Source organism: Lactuca virosa, chromosome 4 (genome assembly GCF_052849685.1).
Source record: "Lactuca virosa cultivar CGN04683 chromosome 4, Lactuca_virosa_CGN04683_v6, whole genome shotgun sequence".
Taxonomy (NCBI): Eukaryota; Viridiplantae; Streptophyta; class Magnoliopsida; order Asterales; family Asteraceae; genus Lactuca; species Lactuca virosa.
The window spans coordinates 81578154-81601125 of record NC_136429.1 but is presented as its reverse complement, the minus strand read 5'-3'; the positions used below and the strand labels follow the sequence as shown (position 1 = coordinate 81601125).

At 37.6% G+C, this 22972-nt stretch overlaps 1 protein-coding gene across 1 annotated transcript; it reads right to left on the bottom strand.

Moving 5' to 3' along the window:
- Nucleotides 1-3522: 3522 nt before the first annotated feature.
- On the bottom strand, nucleotides 3523-4308 carry LOC145104677 (uncharacterized). Its single transcript, XM_079041882.1, has one exon. It carries the CDS (start codon nucleotides 4306-4308, stop codon nucleotides 3523-3525), a length of 786 nt encoding a protein of 261 aa, XP_078898008.1.
- Between the last annotated feature and the right edge of the window lie 18664 nt (nucleotides 4309-22972).

Below are 22972 nucleotides of genomic sequence, written 5' to 3'. Positions count from 1 at the left end.
CAGATACTCCCTATAGCCCATTTGATAAAACATCTCCAAGATAGCAGAGTTGGAGATGGATTCCGGATCGACTAGGTCATGACCTTGAGGAAGTCCTAAGAGGCTACAGAACCTGGACTTGGTGATATGAGTTTTCTTGTTGTCAAATTCAAAAGTGATCTTCTATTCTCCTTGTTGGTAGATAGCAGTCGAATATGCCTTGGACAAATGAACCAAGGGCACATTCTCGATTTTCCTCAGGGCGATTACCAGTGGTGAATAGCGCAAGCACTCGATGAGAGGTTGAAGAAAGGTGTCGTACTTGGTTGGTTCAAGGTCCAGAATAAGATTCTGGTTTGTCTTGATGTTCAGCAGTGTTGATTGTGCCATCTGTTCAGCGACAGAAGGGGTTTCAGAAGAAGCTGCCATTGTTGCTTGGTGAAGAGGATGAACAATAGAGAGAGAAATCTCCGGGTGAATTTCGATTGCTTTTGAAAGTGGTAATAAACAATGAAGCATTGAAATCCTTATATACGATTTGATAGGAGAGAGAAAAACTGACGGTTAATAATCCTAATTACTAAAAAAGCACCTAAAAAGGCATGACTGATGGCTGTGACGTCAGGCGGCGTAACTAACAGCAGGCGCCGTTTCAGTTTTCACGCGCCCAAATTCAAATCTTACCCACAAATACCGTTGTTTCAGTTACCGACTTTCGCAGTTTCATACTCTCGCAATTTCATACTTTCGCAACTTCTTACTTTCACAATTTATCACCATTTACTGCATAGTAATCATTAGGGAAATGAACCAGAATTTTGAAAATCAGAAAGACCTTCGTGCAAGAGTGTGCCAAAAGATAAAGAAATAAAACAAGTTCTCTAAGGGATTCTGGTGATGTCATTAAAGACATAAAGCAGATGGATCTCGGGCAACGATCTCTTCCTTCGCAGTCAAAAGAGAATTTGAAGTGCTTGTATGGTGTCCCGTTGAATTACGATCATCTGTTTGTGGAGAAACAGTGAAAGGCTTCTTTTAATAAGGTGAAAGGGGTGGCTTCTTCTTCGACTACGTCCGAAACTCAAAATAAGTTCGTACGTTCGTATGAGTATTTGTCTGACCAGTGTAGTCATAAGAACAAGTATGCTTTGGAATTGTCTTTAGTGGTTGGTTAATATGGAAATCCCAAAAAAAAAATTGGATCTTATGGGAAGAAAAGTCTTAGGTCTAGAACATTTCATTAAGATCTCGCAAAAATAAAAAGAGATTTCAGGGTACAAACTACGAAGGTGGACATTCGTTAATTCCTTGGTGAAAAATCTAGAATATGTTTATTGTTCACCGTCAATTCTTAAATATGTGTTGGATTTTGGGTTTCACTCAATTCGTGGTGATAACGAATTTAAGATCGTAAACACAGAATTTGTGTAACCATAAACCTCAGTGGTAATATCTGAGAGTCTCAAGGGTTACATTCATGAATGCGAAAGTGATGGAGAAGTAGTGGGAGGTGGTTCCAAAGAAAAATTTACCTCTATTATGCGAAAGTGACCAAGCAGTCAACTCTTAACTCAATATGAGAAGATAAAGGTAGTTCACGACTTATGTGAATGAATAGCCTAATTGGGAAGAAACGATTGGTGTTATCGGTTCATTAAGGCTTCAACATAGAGTCTTAGAGGCTTTAGACTACATGCAACAACATGCTTCTAGGGACACTTAACTAGTGCATAGTTTCGAAATATTTACCTGCCTCATCATTCATAATTGAGACCATCATGGTATGTGTCTTCAATTCTGCTCAATTATCTAAACTTTTTGGTATTTTTGAATATTTTATGAAAAGAAATACGAATGAAAAATAAAGAAAATATTTTTGTATTTTTGTTTTTCTGAAAAAGAAATAAAAACAGAAAGAAATAAAATATTTTTGGATTTTCGATAAAAACAGAAAGAAATAAAATATTTTTGTATTTTCGATTTTTTGAAAATGAAATAAAAACAGAAAAAGTGAAATAAGTAGCAATAAACAAAAATGTACAAAGGATACATGAAGTTCCGAACCACGGATGAACAGTAGAATGCGAGTCACTACGAACATTCGCACCAATTCGCAGTGTGAACAGTGGACTGCGAGTCACTGCGAACGTTCACACCAATTCGCAGTTCGACCAAAAATTCAAGACTGCGAAGGTAGATTCGAAACTGATTCAGCCTTAATCATTCCTAAGCCTTGAAGAATGCGATTAAAGGTTTGTTTTAGGTAACGTTTTTGTAAAGATGTCAGTCAGCTGATCAGCGGATCTAACAAAGTGAATCTCGACATTTCCATCGTCCACATGATCTTTGATGAAGTGATACCTCAGTGCAGTGGGTTTGGTCTTAGAGTGTTGCACTGGGTTATGACATATGCGGTTGACGCTCTCAGAATCGCAATACAATGGGATTCGCTTCATATTGATACCATAGTCACGAAGCTGACTTTGAATCTAGATAACTTGTGAAGTACAAGAGGCATCGGCAACGTACTCTGCTTCAGCAGTTGATAGGGAGACGCAGGTTTGTTTCTTTGATTGCCAACTAACAAGTTTTCCATCAAGAAATTGACATCCTCCTATTGTACTCTTCCTATCTAAACTGCAACCTCCGAGATCAGCCTCCGAAAACGCTTGCACAAAGAACCCTGAAGTGGAAGGATACCATATTCCGAGCGAGGAGGTTCGTTTAAGATACCTGAATATGTTCTTAACAGCAGTCATGTGGGGTTCGCGAGGATTCGCTTGAAACCTGGTACAATAGCAAACGGAAAACATGATGTATGGATGACTAGCAGTTAGATACATCAATGATCCTATCATTTGACGATAGAGTGTCATATTAGCAGCCGGTTTGTCCAAAGATGGTGTTAGTTTCGTTCCGAATGCCATTGGAAACTTCACCTTCGAATCACCCACTATTCCAAACTTAGCAAGTAAGGTCTTTGTGTAAGCCTCCTGGTTGATAAAAATTCCCTCCTGACTCTGTCTTATGTTCAAACCAAGGAAAAAGTTAGTTCGACCCATAGAGCTCATCTCAAATTTAGTTTCTATCAACTTTCGGAACTCAACAGTTAAACTGGGATTTGTAGAACCGAAGATGATGTCATCAACGTAAATTTGGACAATCATCAAATGGTCACCATCTTTCTTGCGAAAGAAGGTTGGGTCAACCAAACCTTGTTTAAATTTAGCTTGTTTTAAGAATCTAGTAATAGTTTCATACCAGGCTCGTGGAGCTTGCTTTAGACCATAGACTGCTTTATCTAGAATGTAATAGTGGTTCAAATATTTCTCATTTACGAACCCTGGTGGGTGGTTGTTCCACATACACTGTTTCTTCAAGTTCCCCGTTCGGAAAGGCACACTTAACGTCCATTTGAAAAACTTCGAAGTTCTTGTGAGCTACATACGCCAGAAAGATGGGAACAGATTCCAGCCTTGCAATTGGTGCGAAGGTTTCTTCGTAGTCAATGCCTTCTTCTTGGCAATACCCATTAACAACTAGTCACGCCTTGTTTCGTATCACATTTGCCTCTTTGTCTAGTTTGTTACGAAAACCCCATTTTAGACCGACAACCTCCTCCTGCATTGCTTGCACCCAATCAGAATGATCAAGAGCAATCTTAACGTTTTTGGGCTCAATCTTGGAGATAAACGAATTAAACATGCAAAATTCCATTTTGGAGAATAGTGCAATCCGATTCGCCTTCTGTTGTGCTCTCGTAAGAACTCCTGCAGAGGCTTCTCCAATTACTTGTGTTCTGGGATGATCCCTGGTCCATTTGGTCAAATGAGGGTAATTTGGATCATATGTTGGATCCAATTCAGCATTTACATCCTCAAATTCTGACTGCACATCCAAATCATCATTCGTATTGTCATTCTCCCCCTCGAATGATGTATGCTCTACTTCATTCAGATTTGAACCCTCCCCCTGCGGTGTAGCATTCGCAGCTTTTGATTGAGATGAAATTTTAGAGTGTTTCGGAGTGGGGTGCTCGTGTTCCATATCTTTCGCAGCATCATCAATAATCTTTTTCAATTCGTCTTCTTTGTTATCTGGTGCCTTGGATTCTGAAGAGATCACCTTGTCAGGTTCGTCAAAGAGGTTCATGAATTCCTCATAAAGGCTAGAGAGAGGAATTGTCATCGGATTTTTCACGGGAAAAATTTCTTCTGATTGGGAGTCGAGCTTCTGATAATTCTTGAAATAAGTGTCATCAAAGGTGACATAGTAGGTCTCTTCAATTCTTTTTGATCTTTTGTTTAGAATCCAATATGCCTTCGACATTAAAGAATACCCCAAGAAAATTCCTTCGTCAGCTTTCTCATCGAATTTGTTCCTTTCTTACTTAGAATTAAAGATGAAACACCTGGAACCAAAGACATGGAAAAACTTAGCATTAGGTTTTCTATTATTAAGAATTTCATAACGAGTAACAAAAAATCGCTTATTGAGGATTGATCGATTTTGAGTAAAGCAGGTTGTTCTAATAGCATCCGCCCAGAAGTACAGTGGTAGATTCGCAAATGACAACATGGTTCTCGCAGCTTCGCCAAAGATTGGTTTCATCTTTCAACGACCACGTTTTGTTGAGGAGTATAAGGAACTGAAAAGTTGTGAGTTACTGCTTTCGCAGTCATAAATTCTTCAAACGCTTGGTTTTTGAATTCCAAACCGTTGTCACTGCGAATGTTATGAACCAGCTTTCGTAGTTGTATCTCAATCTGCTTTATAAAATCCTTGAGCTTGGGAGTGGCTTCTGATTTCTGCTTAAGAAAATGCACCCAGGTGAATCTACAAAAGTCATAAATTACCACCAATGCTTTCAATTGCAGAAGGACCACAAGTGTAACATCCTGTTTCAGATCGTCCGTGATTTAGGGTTCATGGGCTACAACCCGGGCATGAGGAAGCCTCGGGGCTGCGACGAGTTGCTAGAAGCATAGGTCTTCTCGCCACCTTTCTGTGGATATGAGGTTCTTGGAAACGGAATTATATCGAGGAAGCTATGATAGTTTGAAAATTTGGCGAGTTTAGTCCCTTATTTGAGAAAGGTGGCAGCTGAGTACGCGGGGCGTACGTGTGTGTACACTTAGCGTACTTATGTGCATGATTTTGAAGCGAAGCCACCTAGTATGCTGGGCGTACTAGTCACAAGGTGAAAACCCTAAATGAGGGGTGTGTCCCTATTTAAAGAACATGATGGCTTCATTTCTGGCCACCATTTCCAGCCTTCAACCCTCTCAAAACCCTAATATCCGTTCCTCTAGCTTGAGTGTCCATTTGTGAGCTTCTAAGTGTTCATATGATATCCTTGAAGTGAAGAAGGAGCATCGAGGAGAATTGATTTGGAGTCCAGGCCTTGGATCTGAGCTTTCCTGTGGTTAGAGCACCATTTGAAGGTATAAAGCTCAAAGCTTTCTCATCCTTTTTGATTTGTGCATATTATGGTCCATTTTAGGGTTTTTGGTCCCAAAGCTTGAAGCTTTATGAGTTGTTGAACTCTAGAGTCTAATATTTGTCCTTTTAAGTGTTTCTAGTGGAGAGGATTCATAAAAATGAGGTCTTGGACGTTAAAACCACCCCATGCATGAGATGTGAGCATTTTTGGGAGTAAAGAGTGAGTGTATTTGGGTTTGGGGCTTTATCAGCCATGAAAAGGCTTAAAGTCATGAACTTTTATGGAGTATGAGCCTTTAGGGAGTCCAGATCTGAGAGTATGGCTATGGTCTTAACGAGTTAAGACCAAGGGAGTGGGAAAAAGGAAGTCTGGACGTACACCGAGCGTAAATCCAGTACGCCCCGCGTACTGATCAAGTGTCCGCGATGGCCCGATCTGGATTCGTGCGTACGCTGAGCGTACCAAGTGAGGTACGCCCGCGTAACCTTGTTGTGGGATTTCTGGGCTAAAACTCACATTGGGCCTTAAGTGTTGGGCCTGAATTTTTGGGCCTACTATGCTGGAGATTTTGATCAGAGGAATATTGTGTATGTCTTGGGCCTGTATGTTGGACTTGCCATTTGGACTTAAGTTTAAGAGTTGGGCCTTAGGAGAGCCCATTTAGTATTGGGCCTGGGTGGGCCCAATAAGCTTGAGTTAATTGTGGGCCGGGTAGTGAACTATCTTTAGACCTAATGAGTGAGGTTTGGTCTTAGATCTTAATCGGGTAATTATGGGTTTTGGTTCAGTGTTGGAGGCCGGCGTGAAACAGCAGCATCTATAGGAGCTGTTCATCATCCGAGGTGGGTCTTCTCACTATACTTACCTAGTGTGGTAATCTTTGTGTGACAGGAGGGTATTATGTGTTTATATTGAGTATTGTGATATCCTGCATATTGTCTTTATGATTTATGATGTGTATTATTTTGAGCTTACTGAGTTAGGACCGGAGGGTCCACCCGAGTTGTGGGACCGGAGGGTTCCACTGAGACACATTGATCGGAGGGTCTTATTTGAGTATAGACATGAGAGGCTAAATGAGATATGTGTGGTATTTTGGGGAACTCACTAAGCTTTGTGCTTACCGTGTTATGTGATATGTGTTTCAGTTACTTCTCAGAATCGCGGGAAGGCGTCGGCTCGATTGTACACACGAGATGGAGTTATGTTTGAGGATCCTGGATTTTTTATAAGGGAAATGTGTTTTTAATAATTTGATACTTTGGGATTTTTGTGAAATGTGTTAATGAGAATTATGTGATTTTAAAATGAAAAATTTGTTGAAAATTTACGGTGTTACAAGTTGGTATCAGAGCCTTGGTTTGAGGGATTCAGATATACCTTCGGGCGTTTCTGGACTCAAACTGAGGATTTGAGAAAAAATTTCAAAAGAAATGATTTTTCTAAAAACGAGCAATAGTTTTAAGAGAAAAAGAGTGGATCAGTGTGTACAATCAGCCAGAGCCCGAACGGTGATTTCCCAAAATACCCTTACTTATTTGTGTTATGAGATATTCATGGGATATTAGTGATGCATGCTAGAGGACAAGCTAGGTATTTCATATTTTAGGGCTAGAGTTGCCTGATTTGTGATGCCTTAGCCTAGGAAATGCTATTGTTTGATATTATCTGCTATTTGCTCTGTGTATGTGTTGAGTAAGAGTACCTAGCAAGAATCTTTTAGAGAGAGCTTTGAGTAGAGGAGTAATCTAGGAGAGATACCTAGATGTGTATTTGAGGAACCTACTGAGAGAGTAGTGAGATACCCATGAGGGGTAGGGTTGCCTGAGTTTGGTAATGCCTTTTAGAGTTGCGGATAGAGCGAGTGGAGTTGTATGCTCGAGTGGTTTTACGTGTTGATGGAGGTGATTCGATGCCCGAATGCTGCTTGCTTTGTGCTTTTTGGAACTCTTGATGATGGGAGACAACTACTAAGTGAATATGACGATATTCAGGAGGTAGATGGTTGGCATCATGAGGAGTTCTTCAGCAGCTGATGGCAGAGAAGTATGAGCACCTAGGAAGAGCCTAGGGAGTGATTTTAGTTAGATGAGTATGCTGATAGAGGAGAGTATTCGCTAGAGATTGAACATGTGTAACAGGATTTGTGATCGAGAAGGCTGAGCAGCTACTTAGGAAATTTGGGATGATCCGTGTGGAAAGTATGGGTAGATGTGGAAGGTAGTATGGGCCCATACTACTGAAAGCAGAGGACCCATACTCTCTCAACTCTTCCTTCCTTCCTGTCATGTGACGCGAGCAGCCACTATCAATGTACCATTCAGAGTCAAACTGCTCGTCACGAATCACCTACAAAAATCAAAGAGATTTAGGAACCCAAAGTTGTTTGGGTCCACGTGAGGCTTTCACAGGAAAAGTAATTGCAACATCAACTAAATAAGATCTTTTAATTAAGGTGGAGTTATCTTTCTTTGTGATTTGAAAAACAGTGATCCTATTATCTTTTGAGTTTTTATCCTTTGTGGATATTTTTCATTGTTTATCTTGGATTTGTTGCTTGGCAAACTTCTTCTCAACTCTCTTTGGATTAGTTTCGGACCTCTTGAAAGGAATTTTAGGCTCCGAAACTACTTTTTCTATGCCCTTAACATCTCTTGATGTCTTGGCAGAATAAGAAGCATTCTTTTTAGAAGAGAAGTGCAAATTTGTCTTTTCCATAGGTTTCTCTTGATTTGAAAAAGAGGGTTTTTGAAAAAAAATTTGTTTTGAAACCTATGGAGACGGAGACTGAGTTCGTGAAAAACTCCTAGGGTTCGCATGTGAAGAGACTTTCGCATTCGGATTGGATGATTTTTCTTGAAACATGAAGTTAGGATTTTTGGTTTTCTAGAAATGCTTTCTTTCCGTTAGATTTTTATTATATCTCACATTTCTTTGACGTTTTTGAGCAACGAATTGCTCAGAGGAGTTATGAACACTAGCCCTAGGTTTCGGCTTTCTGACAGGAGTTTCAGCCGTTTCGAATGATGTATCATTTGGAACATTCTTGGTTCCACTTGGACTCCCTTTCTCGTAGCTTGAGTTGACCTTGTTCAGCGGTTCTGCTATGTATCTTCCCTTTGTTCTCCAAGAGGTCATTTCAGAGAGACCTTTGGTTTCGTCTGCATTGTCAATGGGGGTTGACTACAAATATTCATCGCACCCATCAACATTGTCTTCTTCTACCAGGGACATTAGTTCTATGGTCTGCTTTTTGTTCAATTCAGTAGATGCGAAAACTTGGTTAGGAACTATTCTAACCTTTTGGAAAACTAAAGCTTTTTCTTTTAAAATCTTTGGATTATTTTCAGAAATACGAGCAAACTCAACTGAATTTTCAGAAATTAAGACTTTCGCAGGTTCAAGTTCGTGTTTAACAAATTCTGAACAATCAACCTCATCCTCCACAGAGATCTCAGTCATGTCACTATCATCGTCGAATTCAGACACTTTCAACATTAAGTTTATTTTCTAAGCTCAACTTAGTGCATAGAGAGTCAAATTTCTGTACAGTTTCATATTTGATTTTCTCTTTATTTTTTTCATCCAAAATTTGTCTTAGCATTTCTCTATGGTCTTTGGACAGTATGTAAGATTCAATTTTGTCCAGAACGATTTTGTAGGCATCCGAGACTTCTTCTGATGACACGATTGTTTCGCACCTGTAACAGTCTGCATCGATTTCGCCCTCTTTCAATTCAAGAAAGGGCAAAATCATCTTATGGATCTTCTTTCCTATTTCACAGTCGATATGCAACTGTGTAATATTAAAATAAAGCCATTTTGCATTTAAACAAAAAATGTTTCGTTGTTTTAAAATCCCCAAATTGTCACGTTGCGAATAAATTAAATCATCCCTAGATCTAGCTAAATCCAACTCTAACTTCTCAATCCACATGCGCCTCTCTTCACTTTTGTTCGAAACCCTGCCGAGTTCATGGGTTAAGTTAGAATTTGTTAAACGGGTTCATTTTAGACTATCGCTGAAACTTGAAAATTTAAATCTTAAGTCTTTTAACTCAGTTTCATACCGGGAGACAGGAATGTTTAGAGATTCGGGAATAGAATTTACCTTACTATTAATCTTCTCACATTCACTGATTTTCACCAAAATAGGTTTCGCAGTGAAGCAGTTGTCAGAATCCCGACCGCCATCAGTAGCGTAACCCCTTTGACCTGAAACATCATTGCTGACCATCAAGCATCTTCCAATGAACAGCGGAACATCATCCTTCGCAACGAAGCTTCTCCCGTGAGTTGGTCTACGAACTTCTTCGTCCTCTGAATCAGTCGACCACACTTCGACTCTTCCAAACTCATCATCCTGTTCCTACACAATCAAAGCAGGTTTAGCTTCATCTGTATTTTTCTTCTTTTAATTTCCTCCAGCTTCCTGAGAAAATAAGCCTCATCATCCTCTTCCTCTTTCTTCCCATTCATTCTTCTTAGCATGAACTCCTTAGATAGATGATTTTTTCCATGACAATAATTGCAGTCATAGCTGGAGTCTCCTACAAGCTTTTTCCCCTTCTTTACTTCTTCCTTTTGAGAGTTGTTAGAACTCTCATCCTTTACCTTCTCTGAGCTGTAACTTCCCTGCCAGTTTCGGTTTTTGTTGCGTCCAAAGTTCTTTGCGAACCTTTTTGGATTGGACACCATCATAGCATACTCTTCTTTAGAGAGTTCACAATCAGAGAGATCAGACTCCGAATCATCATCAACAAACTTCTTTCCCTTTGCAACAAGAGCTAATAAACCCATGCTAGAAACAAATTTTCCCTCACTTGTCACTTCATCCTCTTGTGACCTTAGAATACCAACAAGATTTTCCAAGGAGTAGTTTTTGAACTGCTCATGCGATTTAACTGTCGACACCACAACCTTCCATTTGGATCTTAAACCATTCATGAACGTGACCTTTTGCTCTACCAGTTCACTTTTTATCCTGTGCTTCACCATCCTGCTCAATAGATGGTTATAACGGTTGAATGTTTGGTCCAGTTTCTCCTCAGGCTTTTGAACGAAAGCTCCAAACTCTGAAAGTAACAAGGTCTGAATAGAATGCTCAAGATCAGCGTCACTTGAGTAGAGTTCTCTAAGCCTTTCCTATATTTCTTTTTTTGTTTCATAGGAGCTTACTAAGTGAAACGTGTCGGCAGGCAAAGCAAAACGAATGATTCTCATAGCCTTGACATTGTTGATTAGCTTTTCCTTTTCATCTTTAGGTATATCTGCAACTTCCAAAAGAAGATCATTGTACTCAGCTTGAGTCTTAATAACCCTTTTTGTACCAGTATAAGCAAACGTCTCCTTGGTTATGGCATCCCATATCAAGGATCCATTATCTTCAAGCCCTAACACGTAATCTTCAAAATGCAATGCCCACACTTCATAATCGTTTGGAAAGAGTATAGGGATCCTTGTTGTAGATCCGATACTGCTTGAGAGATTGATGGAGTTAACGTGAGAATCGACAGGCTGCATGTTCTTCGTTTCAATAATAACCTGTAAGGATCAAATGCGTAAACTGAAATTGAGTTAGGTTAGAATATAGATCAAGATTCAGCGTCTACAGTCGATAACAATGATGGAGACGACTAGAACAAATCTAATAAAAGCAGAAACCCAAATGAAACTGTACAGAATATTTGCGTAGATTTACACAATCTCCTGCTCTGATACCAATTGATAGAATAAAGAAGAGTAGATCGACAGATTTCAAACAGGTAAATGAATCATAAACAAAGAACAAGATGATCAAAGTTGTGTCGAATGATTAATAATCTCTGCCTTAGAAGAACTTGATGAAGAATTGCTACTGTAAAGGAAGAGTAGGGTTACAAGAGAATGGACAGTAGATACAGTGCATGCATGCACTATTTATAGCTTAACCCTAATCATTAAAGACACCGGATGGACAGGCCCAACTCGTTACATAAAATGGATTAAACAAAATAAATACAATTGACGCAATCCATTAGACCCAACACTAACCCACCAAATCCAGTTGATGAAGGAGAATATGAGAAAAGTAAAGAAAAATACCCAAATGATCCAAAATAAAGGCAGATGCTTACATTATTCCAAATGATTGTAGTATTGTTGGTGACTATTGTAATTACCCTCATATTGGTGCTTATGAAGTTTTTTTTATTTAATTTAGTTTGAATTTTACATCTTATCATCCTCTTTCCTTTTTGTCTTCTACTTGCTAGGGTTTGGGTACAAGCCATTAGAGGCTCTAAGCTTTTTGTGCTAGCTTTCTAAAGAGGCAAAGGAAAGGAATCAAGATTTATTTGCTATAATAAATATAAGGTATATAAACCCTAATCCTTGTAATTTCGATTTTATTAGCGTTTCTCTAGGATTCTTGATATTCATAGTATGTTGCTATTATTTATGAAGACATAGATCCTTTATATGTTGCATGTGCCCTTAAGTTTTAAGTGTATTTTCCACTATCACATGTTTTGTTATAACTTATAAAACACATTAGTGGTATTAGAGCCTTAGTGTTACAATTAATTATGGATGAGGCAAATTGATCAAGCTTGGGTTTATCGAAAATATACCCTTGCCCCTTGAAATTTTGACTTTTGTTAGAGTTTCTTGAAACCCTAGCCTCCTTGCCTTATTTTTGAAAATTGCCTAAGGTTTCATACGGTTTCTAGTTTCCTTATCTTTTAAATTTAAATGACTTAAAATTTGAACAATTGAAACTTGGTAACCCTAACCCAAATTTCGAAAATTAGAAAGTTAGGGATTAAATTTGAATTATTTAATTAAAGGTATAATTAAAGATAATTGTTTAATTGTTAAATGATTTAATGAATTCAATTAATTGTTTAATTAAAAGATAAACATTAAATCAAAACTAGTTTAAATTGATTAATTAATTATATGAGTAATTTAGATAATTAATATTTAAACCTTGTGTTTTAAAATATTTTAAAATACGCCCTTATATATATATATATATATATATATATATATATATATATATATATATATATATATATATATATATATATATATATATATATATTACTATATGTATAAGAAAGTCAGTTGAATCAATAGTATGCCTCATTCACGAAACAATGCTATAAGGGGAAAAGGAAGCAACCTACAAAATAACCGTTGAATGAGTGTCCTTTTCACCCACTGCTCTCTTGTGTGGTGGAGGGTATTTAGTCGTACGAGTTTGATAGGACATAATCTCATTGAAAGTATAATGATATAAAGTACTAGAATCCTCTTTAAAATCTCACTCTAGTTACTTTAGGAAAATGTGAAATGTATGCTAATCTATGAAAACACACACCATTCTTTATAAGTCGTTTGTGGAGCGTGTGTGGCTAACCAATACACTAATTTGGGACCATAATGTTGAAATGATGGAAAAACTAAAAAATTATCATTATTGATGGAGTGTGTGTGGTTTACCGGCACATCAATTTGAGATGATTAATGACGTCGATGTTGTTAAGCGTGTTTGCATGGTTATTCACATCTTGCTTGTGATCCTCAGTATCCCAGTCACAAATTGAAGAGCATAATCCGAGATTAAACATGCCATTGATAAGATTCAATGAATCTCAAATGATCTAGGAATTTCATATTAGATTGAAATTGGTGAATTGTTTCACATACCTTAATATATTCGCAATTAGATTACGCCATCATTCTTCTTAATTTCAAATTGTATGTTGGATCCTAGCCTTGAATATTAATTTGGGTTAAAATATTAAGGTTTTATATCAATTAACTAAAACTATGTCAAACTATCTCTCTTATTATAGATGTCTAGAAATGGTGATGCTCATGCTTCTCAAACCTCCACCAAAAACTCCAACTTCAATCTCTTATCGTACCTGTCAAAAGAGAAGTTGATGGTCCAAACTACATTTTGAAATAGCTTTCTATAACAAATAGTATGTTCTCAAGAAACCTATTATTGAAATCAATGAGACGAGTGCTATTCTTGATGAAATAGGTTTCTATAAAAACATCGCGACGACGCCACTAATGTTGCTTGCATAATGGTTGCAACCATGGCACCTGAACTAAAAATGTTCTATGAGGACTACTGTCCATACGAGATGTGCTTGGATCTTGCTGAAAAGTGTCACAAGAAAGCGAGACAAGAATTCTATGAAGTGGTTAAGTCTCTTATGGCGTGCAAGTTGAAGGAAGGAGAATCTGTTTGCGCTTATGTGTAAAGAATGCAGAGACAAGTGGAGCGGTTGGAAAAGCTTAATTTGTCATTTGATAATGATTTGTCCATTGACATGGTCCTTAACTCCCTACCTCTTAGTTATGATCAGTTCATATTAATTTATCATTTGAACAACACAGAGACGACATTGACCCAACTCCACAACAAGTGCTCTTATCCTAGTCCCTTCTACAACAAGTGCTCTTATCCTAGTCATATGAAACGACCCAAAAATCCAAGGTAAAAATTTCATTTTTATTATAACCAAAGCACTAATTATCTTGTTTAAGACATTAAAAGAAATATTTCAATTAAAACAAATATCAGAGTCTAATCCCAAAGATCACATATTGCGGAAAACACGGGTGTATGCGCTGCGATCGTCTCGAGCTCTTTCATTTGAAAACTGGAGTACCTGAAACAAAAACTGAAAACCATAAGCACAAAGCTTAGTGAGTTCCCCAAATACCATATACCATAAATATCAAACAATCCATACATGCCATACATAACTGCGAGCCATACATATCATTCATATATCATAATCAATAAAGGTGCTATGTGTCGCACATAGTCTTGCCATTATGCCACGAGCTACCTCGTGGTATTTCTTTCCAGGCCGGGGGCCACAACCCTAGGTCTTACAGACAAGTGCCAGGAGCCACCTCCAGATCTTCCATGCAAGCATCACAAAGACAACTAGCATACATTTTACAACTACTTAACTAGTAATTTCCAGAGTTCAGACTCTGGTCTTTCATACAGCGTGCCAAGGGCTAACCCTCGTGTCTTCCTACAATACATAAACCAAATGGGCTGGCATCGATGCCTTTGATCCATACGAACAGTGAGGAGACTCACCTCGAATGTTGAAGCTCACTGCACGATACCCTAGCTGCTGACCTGATGACTTCCTAAACTAGAAATACCCAAACAACATCCAATTAGCAACTGAAATCCAAACCATGATCCATAATCCAAACTTGGCGTAAAATGACCATTTTACCCCTGGCCCATCAAGACTCACAACCAAGGCCCAAGCCCAAAACCAACAAGGCCCAAAACTATAAGATCCATAAAAGCCTACTAATGGCTCAGTTTTCCAAATTGGGCCCGATCCCATATAAGTCTTATCCTAAGCGCATATTTCCTTGAATACAATTCGGGTTACCTCAAACACCCCTTGGGACAAACTTGGTCAAAAGCATAAATCAAAATTCAAAGTCAACGGCCCGAGTTGACTCAACTCGTCGAGTCATCCAATAACTAGTCGAGTTTCCATTAAGCACAGAATCGTGATATTTCTATACAACTCGCTGAGTTTCCATTTAACTCGTCGAGTTCCTCCTTTTTCAATAGAATCGGGACAAACCCAACCCAACTCGCTGAGTTCCTTTAAGAACTCATCTAGTTCTTCGATCAGCCAACCCATTTAATGCATTAAGTCACTATTCTTCAAACCAAATCCCTATCTTCCCGATCTAGATTGATAATACATCTAAAAGGGTAAAGTTTCCAAGTTTACCCATTAAGAACCACCCCAAAGGCATTAAGCTCAAACCCTAATCAAAAAAGGCTTATGTCTTAATCCCCTAAACCACCATATCTTCAAGATAGAACCCATGAACATAGATCCGAACCTTAAAGATCAAAAGGTCACGTAAAGTCTTAAACTTTACTCACATGCAGGGCTAGAGGGAACTTAAAAGCTTAAAAGAGACCATAATAAGGGCTTAATGGATGCATAGAGCCCTTAAGACCATAAAGTTGGCACCTTATCCCACAAAAGCTCCATAGAACGATAGATCTGAAAGGGTTTGTCCAAATGGGACGTGCAACTCCCAACAACCACTCCATTTGGACCAAAACATGCAAAAGAACCCTAAGAAGGAGATTCATGAATTCACAAAGCAAGGTTGACACTTTTTACCAGAAAAGTGTCGAAAATGAAGAAAGGATTCGAGATCTGGTAGCTCCTTCTTGAATCACCAACTCTCACCAAGATTTCCTTCCCTCCAATGGCTTCAAGCACACCACCAAAGCACTCAAAATGACTCACAACACTCAAAAATGCCTTAGGGTTTCTAGGTTAGGGTTTAGGACAATGGTGGCTGGAAATGACACCAACATATGGGGTTTAAGTTATTTAAATAGGGTGCAAAACCCTGAAATTAGGGTTTCCCAAACCACATCCAATTCGTCGAGTTGGTCCTCTCTAACTCGTCGAGTTGGTCTTCAAAAACACGCGCGACCAACACTTCCAACACGTCGAGTTTCTTCCCCCAAACTCGATGAGTTGGCCTTTAGAAATGAGGTTTTATTTCCATAATTGACCTTCTAGATTCCAGATGTTACAACTCTCCCCCACTTAAATTAGATTTCGTCCTCGAAATCGCCCCTTATTAAAACTCATATCAAAACTATCAACATGATGATTATGATCGGAAATTCTGCACATAAAAATAACCTTCCCAAGGCCACCGAAACCCCAAACCAAAACTTTTATCCTGAAAATAACACCCAAACCTTTTGAGACCCACAATCTACAATGACCTGACTTCCCGACAGATCGCCCGTACTGAAACAACCCTTGCCCTCTCTTAACGAATAGCAAACCAATCATAACCTTTCCAACTCTTATCATACAAGGGCCTATCCCGATCTACTAAAACCATCCTTAGAATAATCCTTCAAGCCCAGTGAAGAACGAATCCTTGATATTTGAATAAAACCCAGTCCTATCTTGCCTGAATTCCGAAACCTACAATCTCAATGGTTTGACTCCCTGTCAGACCTCTCACACCGAACCGCCACCAAGAAAACCCCATAGAGTTTCATACCAAACAAAATGATTCAAATGGGAAACAAAATCACTGACCATATACAGTTACAAAACACTTATACTCAACATAAGGTTGAGATAATCATTCGAGTAAAAGTTTCATCCCTGTAACGGTTAGACTCAAACGAGAGCTGCGCAACAAGGTCAAATCAATTACTCTAAGATTATTTAATTCCGCTATGAGTGACTTAGCATCATCCAAACACACATATACTTCTCATACACACAAAAACCCAAATCACTAACACTGTCCGAAACAAAGATACCGTCCGGAACACTGAAACTACCTGAAATACTGAAACTGCCCGAAACAGCAGGCTGTCTTCTGGCTACATTATATAATCCACTGAGACCTCCCTGATCCCAATTCGTCAACCAGTCATCTGAAATACCAGGTTCCAACCCAGTTGCTAAGCCAAAAGACTCCCATACAGTCGTCCCTCGCGACATTCCGACAGGAAGCCTTATAGGAAATAACTACTCAAACCATCTCGATACTAACCCGATGCTAAGCTGAATGCTACAGGACCAACTGTAGTCTTCCTCATACCCGGTCTTCCACGACCTACCATATCCTGATTCCAAATATGCTCCGACCCTCCCTCAGCCTGGCGAACTGACCCATCCTGGCCTAAACCATCGGAAGAAAATCGCAAGCAAATCACAATTTGCCACACCCTCACCGCTGCATAAGGACCAGTGAATGCTATGTTAGATTAGATGTCTAAGCCCATAACTATTATTGGTATATACTCAACCCGAGAGTAGCATGGTCCATTTGGGTTGCATAACACCAGGACAATTTGTTAGGATGGACTCTTGAGAGAAGGTTATATATGATTTATTAATATATTATAAGTTCTAATATATTAATATGAAATCATATGTTTTAATTAGTATTGATCAAAAATTAATTTGGAATTAATTTAGTGATCAAAAGAGACTAATTAAATCTATGAGAACTAATTATGGTAATTAGTTATATTTACATGTGTTGGGCTTATGATCCATGTTGGACCAAGTTTATGTATGGACACATAAAGAGTTGGGCCACATGAACCATGGATCATAATACCCATGGGTATGGATTTGGGTTATACCCATAACACATGGAATCCAACATATAAATATGTACTCCTTAGCCAAAAAACGCCTAGACACATATTCTTGGAGTTTATTAGGTGTTTTGGTGCATGGAGATTCTCTCTCAAGAGCCACCTTTTTCCTAGGTGAGTTTTGAGCCATTTGAGGCATTCATACTTTTGGTGCTATGCTCTTAAGGCCAAATACAACAAGGTTTCAGGCTACATAAAAGGTATGTCATCCTAACTAGTATTTCATATTGTTTATGTCAATTGCATGCTAGTTATACGCTTAATGCTTTGGAAATACCATTACATGTATAATTAGAGAAAACATAGATCCAAGGAATTTAGGGTTGTATGTGCACCATAGGATGTTGTTGTATACAAAAACCCAACAGTGGTATCAGAGCCATGGGTTGTTTTCTAATATACTTGATGTTTTATAAGTTTTCAAAGTGAAAAAATCGAAAATTTTGCCTTCTGCCCAGTGAACTCACCGAGTCCACTGGGTGACTCGCCGAGTTGCTTGAATATTGTCTTGGACTCGTCGAGTGCATCAAGGGACTCGACGAGTTGGCAGTCCAGAGTGCAGATTTTCGAGTTTTATGGTCTGTTTTGGATTATGATCATTACCACAAAATGTTTTTGTTCATAAAATTTGATTTTGATGCTATGGTAATGATTATCCTCATCCAAATAAAGGATAATTGTCAAAGTTTCAATATTTATATTAGTTTATGTGATTAGCTAACTTTTTGAAAATTGTTGATGTGAATTATCTTTACTTATAAGTTTTATCTAGATCATAGAAAAATTATTTGATTATTGTGTTAGTTGGAATAATTGATCTTAATGGTTTTTATGAAGTCCATAACGTGTCCTCAAGTTATGGAAAATGAAGAGTTTTTCTTTTGAAAGATTCATTAAAGTTCATAGGTTATGAAAATGGAAGAGTCGTTATTTTTGATGTCATCATAAAATGTTTTTTTATGTCTTCCATAACTTGTCCTCAAGTTATGGAACTTGAAAAGTCTTCCATAAAACCATATTAAACTCATAAGTAATGGAAACCAAAAGTTTTTGAATTGTTCAAAACTTTCCCTTAAGTTTTGGAATTTGTAAAGTTACCCCCATGTATACTTTAATTCCAACCCTTAGAATTTTAATAGTTTAAAATTCAACCCTTATACTATTATAATATTATAAGTTTAATATTTATATATATGTATAAGAGTAAGTCAGTCTTACTGTTAGTAGACCTCATTCACGAAGCCGGTCTATAAGGGGGTATAAGGTTACTGCCTATAAAATGACAGTTTAATGAGTGTCCACTCTCACCCACCGCTTCCTTGACTGGTGGAGGGTCGTTAGCCGAACAGGTAGGACATGACATTAATTCTCTCTTCATTAAAAGTATAATGATAAACATAAAGTAACTAAAGTTTATTAAATTCCCAATCTTAGTTACTTTAGGAAAATGTGAATTTGGTGCTAACCCATGAAATTGCACTTTGCACCTTGTTAAGTCGTTAGTGGAGCGTGTGTGGTTAACCGACACACTAATCTGGGACTGACAATGTGTGGAAAAGGGTAGCTTGATGTTAATCATAGATCAATGGAGTGTGTTTGGTTAACCGGCACATTGATTAGGTGGTCGTAGCATTAAGTGTACCAAGTTAATTTACATGGTTATTCACTCCTTGTTTGTGATCCTTGGCATCCCAGTCACAAACTTGAAGGGCACAATCGAGATTTAAACATGCCATTGAATAGTTCAATGAATCTCAAAGGATCTAGGAATTTCAATTCATTTAAACCTAATGTTAAATTTCGTTTTTCATGGTGGAAATTGGTAAATCGTCATTTACCTACCTTCAAATATTTTGTAGCTTGGATTACGGCATCCCTCTTCCAAGTTATAAGATATTGTGTTGGGTCCTAGCCTTAATATTTCATATCGGGTGTTATATTAAGGACTTAAATCAACTAAACTTGAATTTCTCCCTCATAGATGTCTAGTTATGACAACTATAGTCTTCCTTATCCTTTTGGATAAAGCCTTCCTAATGAAGATGATATCCCAAATGGCAATCAAGGTGAAAGATTAATCCCTTTGTTGTGCATTAATGGGACTGGAAATCATACTTCACTTCCTCCACCTCCTCCAATTATTCTCCCTAACCTACAAGTTCTTGAAAAGTGTAAGGTCACTTAACCCCTATTGGCAATCAATGACTATATATGCTTACATCTTGGAGATGAAGTCACATATTGACAAGTTGGGAGAGTTGGGCGTCGAAGTCTCAAGGAAGTTGGCTCTTGACTGGGTTATTCAATCACTTTCTGAGTCATATAGTGAGTTCATTAAGGACTACTATGTGACAGACCACGACATGACCCTTTATGATCTTACCTATTTGCTTGTTGCTGCTGAATCAGCAATGATTTGGAGCACTGGTAAAGCAAATTTGATTGGAAAATCTACTTCCCAAACTTACATGGACATTGACAATGGAAACATTGGAAGTCCAGAAAAATCTTCTCTTCCCAATGGAAAGGGATCGGCCATAGTCAACCCGGATTGACCAAATGGTAAAGAGAGAGACTAAGTCTGAGATAGTCCCGTGTACCATTACTAAAGAGTCCATATGTTTCTATTGCCAAAAGAAGGGGCATCTGTTGCGAAGCTGCCTTATTTACCTGAAAGTTCACTAGGATGGTAAAAGTCAAAAAATTTAACTATGCTTCAGGTAAAGTCCATTATCTAACTCTATTAAGTTCCTATTTGGAGATTCTTATTACATGATGTGACTAGGTCGCATTTTGATGTTTTTTAGAATCATTGAAAAGAAAGGAAGCTTAAAGGAAGAATAAGCTAATTCTGATCGTGAAGAGATGGATTTCAATCGCATGATCTGAAGATCAGAATTTTGAGCGGCTGCTTAAGAGTTATGATAGATTGCTTAGGAATAGATAACAACATTGTTTTCATATGTGTTTGCATTGTAAGGATAAGTTTTTCTGCAATTTTAAAATAAAAGGAAAATTTCGATTTTATTTATTTTAAGTATCCTTACAATGGCATTTGTGAAAAATTGTTGTTTATATGATTCCATTGATAGCAATATTGGAAAATGGATTTGATTATTTCGTTTGTGGCAGTGTCATAATTTACCAAATAAGGAAAGATTCTCATCACCCAAGTTTCAGTTGGATAGAAACTTGGAATCATGAAACTTGTATTGTGTGATGAATGAGAATTTTCATCTTTGGGAAATTAAGACTAATTCCTTGTTCACATGAATATGTGAGTCAAGTGAAGGACTAGGAGATCGGGTATACTTGGTTGTGCGCTAATCAAGTCCACCACAAAGAACGATAAGGCTATTCGTCATGGTTTAGTAAAGTTTAGTAAATATGGCTGTGCTTACAAGTTTAAGTATAATTCTGAAACATTAGAAAAGTTTCAATGTATGGCAGGACGAATGAGAAGAATCAAATTAGGCAGAAAGATAAAAGTTTCTCCACTCTGAAAAGATGGGAGAGTACTTCAGTATCATGTTTTATGATCATGTGAATGATTATGAAAAACCATATCACAATTGATCCTCTAAGCACATCTTAGTGTATTTGTTTGACTAAGAAGAAGAATCGTGAATTTTTGAAGTGGTTAAATCAAAAGATGAATCATACTTCGTTCCAAAATTGAGTCTTAGAGTAACACTCCAAGATCAAATCTTGAGTGACATAATGTTAAGAAGGTTTAAAACACTTATCAAATGTAGAGTAAATGTTGTCTACTCTTGTACATTTGAAATTGGTGAGTTGTGATGTTTTGGATAAAACAAAGACCAACTAAGGCCAATTATGTGAAGTGTTTGTCTTGATAAGAATCTGCACTAACTCTTGAATATTTGCTTTGTCAAGGAATGGCTCTTGACAAGAGAATCTTATATGTCAAGAGGTCAGTGGGAGTCTTAAAGATCTTGAAAAGTTTCAAGAACTAATCAAGAATAAAACCTATTGTTTGTCACTAGCACACGACTTGAGGTTTGTAACCTATCATGTTGACATATTCTTGCTTCTGTGCCAATTCGAGTTAAATTTGACTATGCATGTGAGTTCTATGAGTTCTCAGGTGTTTGCATAACTACTTGAAAGCAATGGTAGGCCCTTGTGCTGCCAGGTGGCAAGAAGTTAAGATCGAACAAGTTCAGTCCAAATGAGTTTGGATTTGTCCCTAACCTCCTCTTGTGGTTATGTTTTTGACAAATTCACATGGATAGGAACACATACACCATAAAATCTAAGTGTCATAAGGTTTCTCTTCGATTCATGAAAATGATGGTGAGGAAACGCTTTCACTAAGTAGATTTTAAGGAGATAGAAATTGTGATATTTGCATTCTCAAATTCAATTATGATTACGGCATCCCTTTTCATAATTCGAATTGTGAGCAATGGCAAAGGTCTAAACATTTGAGACTATGATTATGACATCCCTTTTCATAGTTCTAAAAACTGTTTAGACACACATGTGAGCTATCTGAGGAAAGGTGTATGATTTTGGGAAGCTTACATAAAGTCTTATCAAAGCATCTCGTATCAGAAACCTGAACTTTGGTAATGAAAGTCAATAAAGTATTGATTTCTAGAAGTCCAGCTGATTTCTGATACATGTCAAGGCTAGTGGGAGCATAAGTGTTATGCTGATAAGAATATAATTATCATGTTAGTGGGAGCATGATTATTATGTTAAGTGTTGCAAGTTAGCAATGTTAATTATAGAAAAAAAAGTTTCAATTTGCAAAGTTACAGGGTTTGAAAAGTTGTATTGCTATAATTAAGGGAAAGGAAATTATACTTCATTCCAATTCTAAAAGCTTAAATTGAGATTTTAATCAAACTTAGTCAAGTATATATATGAATGTTATGTTGGAATGGTTCAATATAAGGAAATCCTATATATGGAAATATTAATTGCGTTCTCAATATTTGATTATGATTACGACATCCTCTTCATAGTCCGAAGTTTGAGAACATGGCTGATAGAAAAAATTATAGCAAAAGACTGGTCTAGGATCATGTCTTTATGTGAGACATTATGAATAGAATCCCATATGCTTCGGGTATAGGATCGATTGCATATGCTATAATATTTCTATGTGTTCTGATATTTCCAAATGCCTAGGGCATTAAGAGGGAAAAAGGACCAGAACTGTATATGACTAAAATGATTAAGCAATTGTCGAGGAAAATCTGAGGCTTACCAAAGATTGGTTGCTCATGGACAGTTGGAAGTATAGTGTAAATTTTGGAAGGACCATATTGACATATTCTAAAAAGAGGCAACTCTTGTTCAGAAGT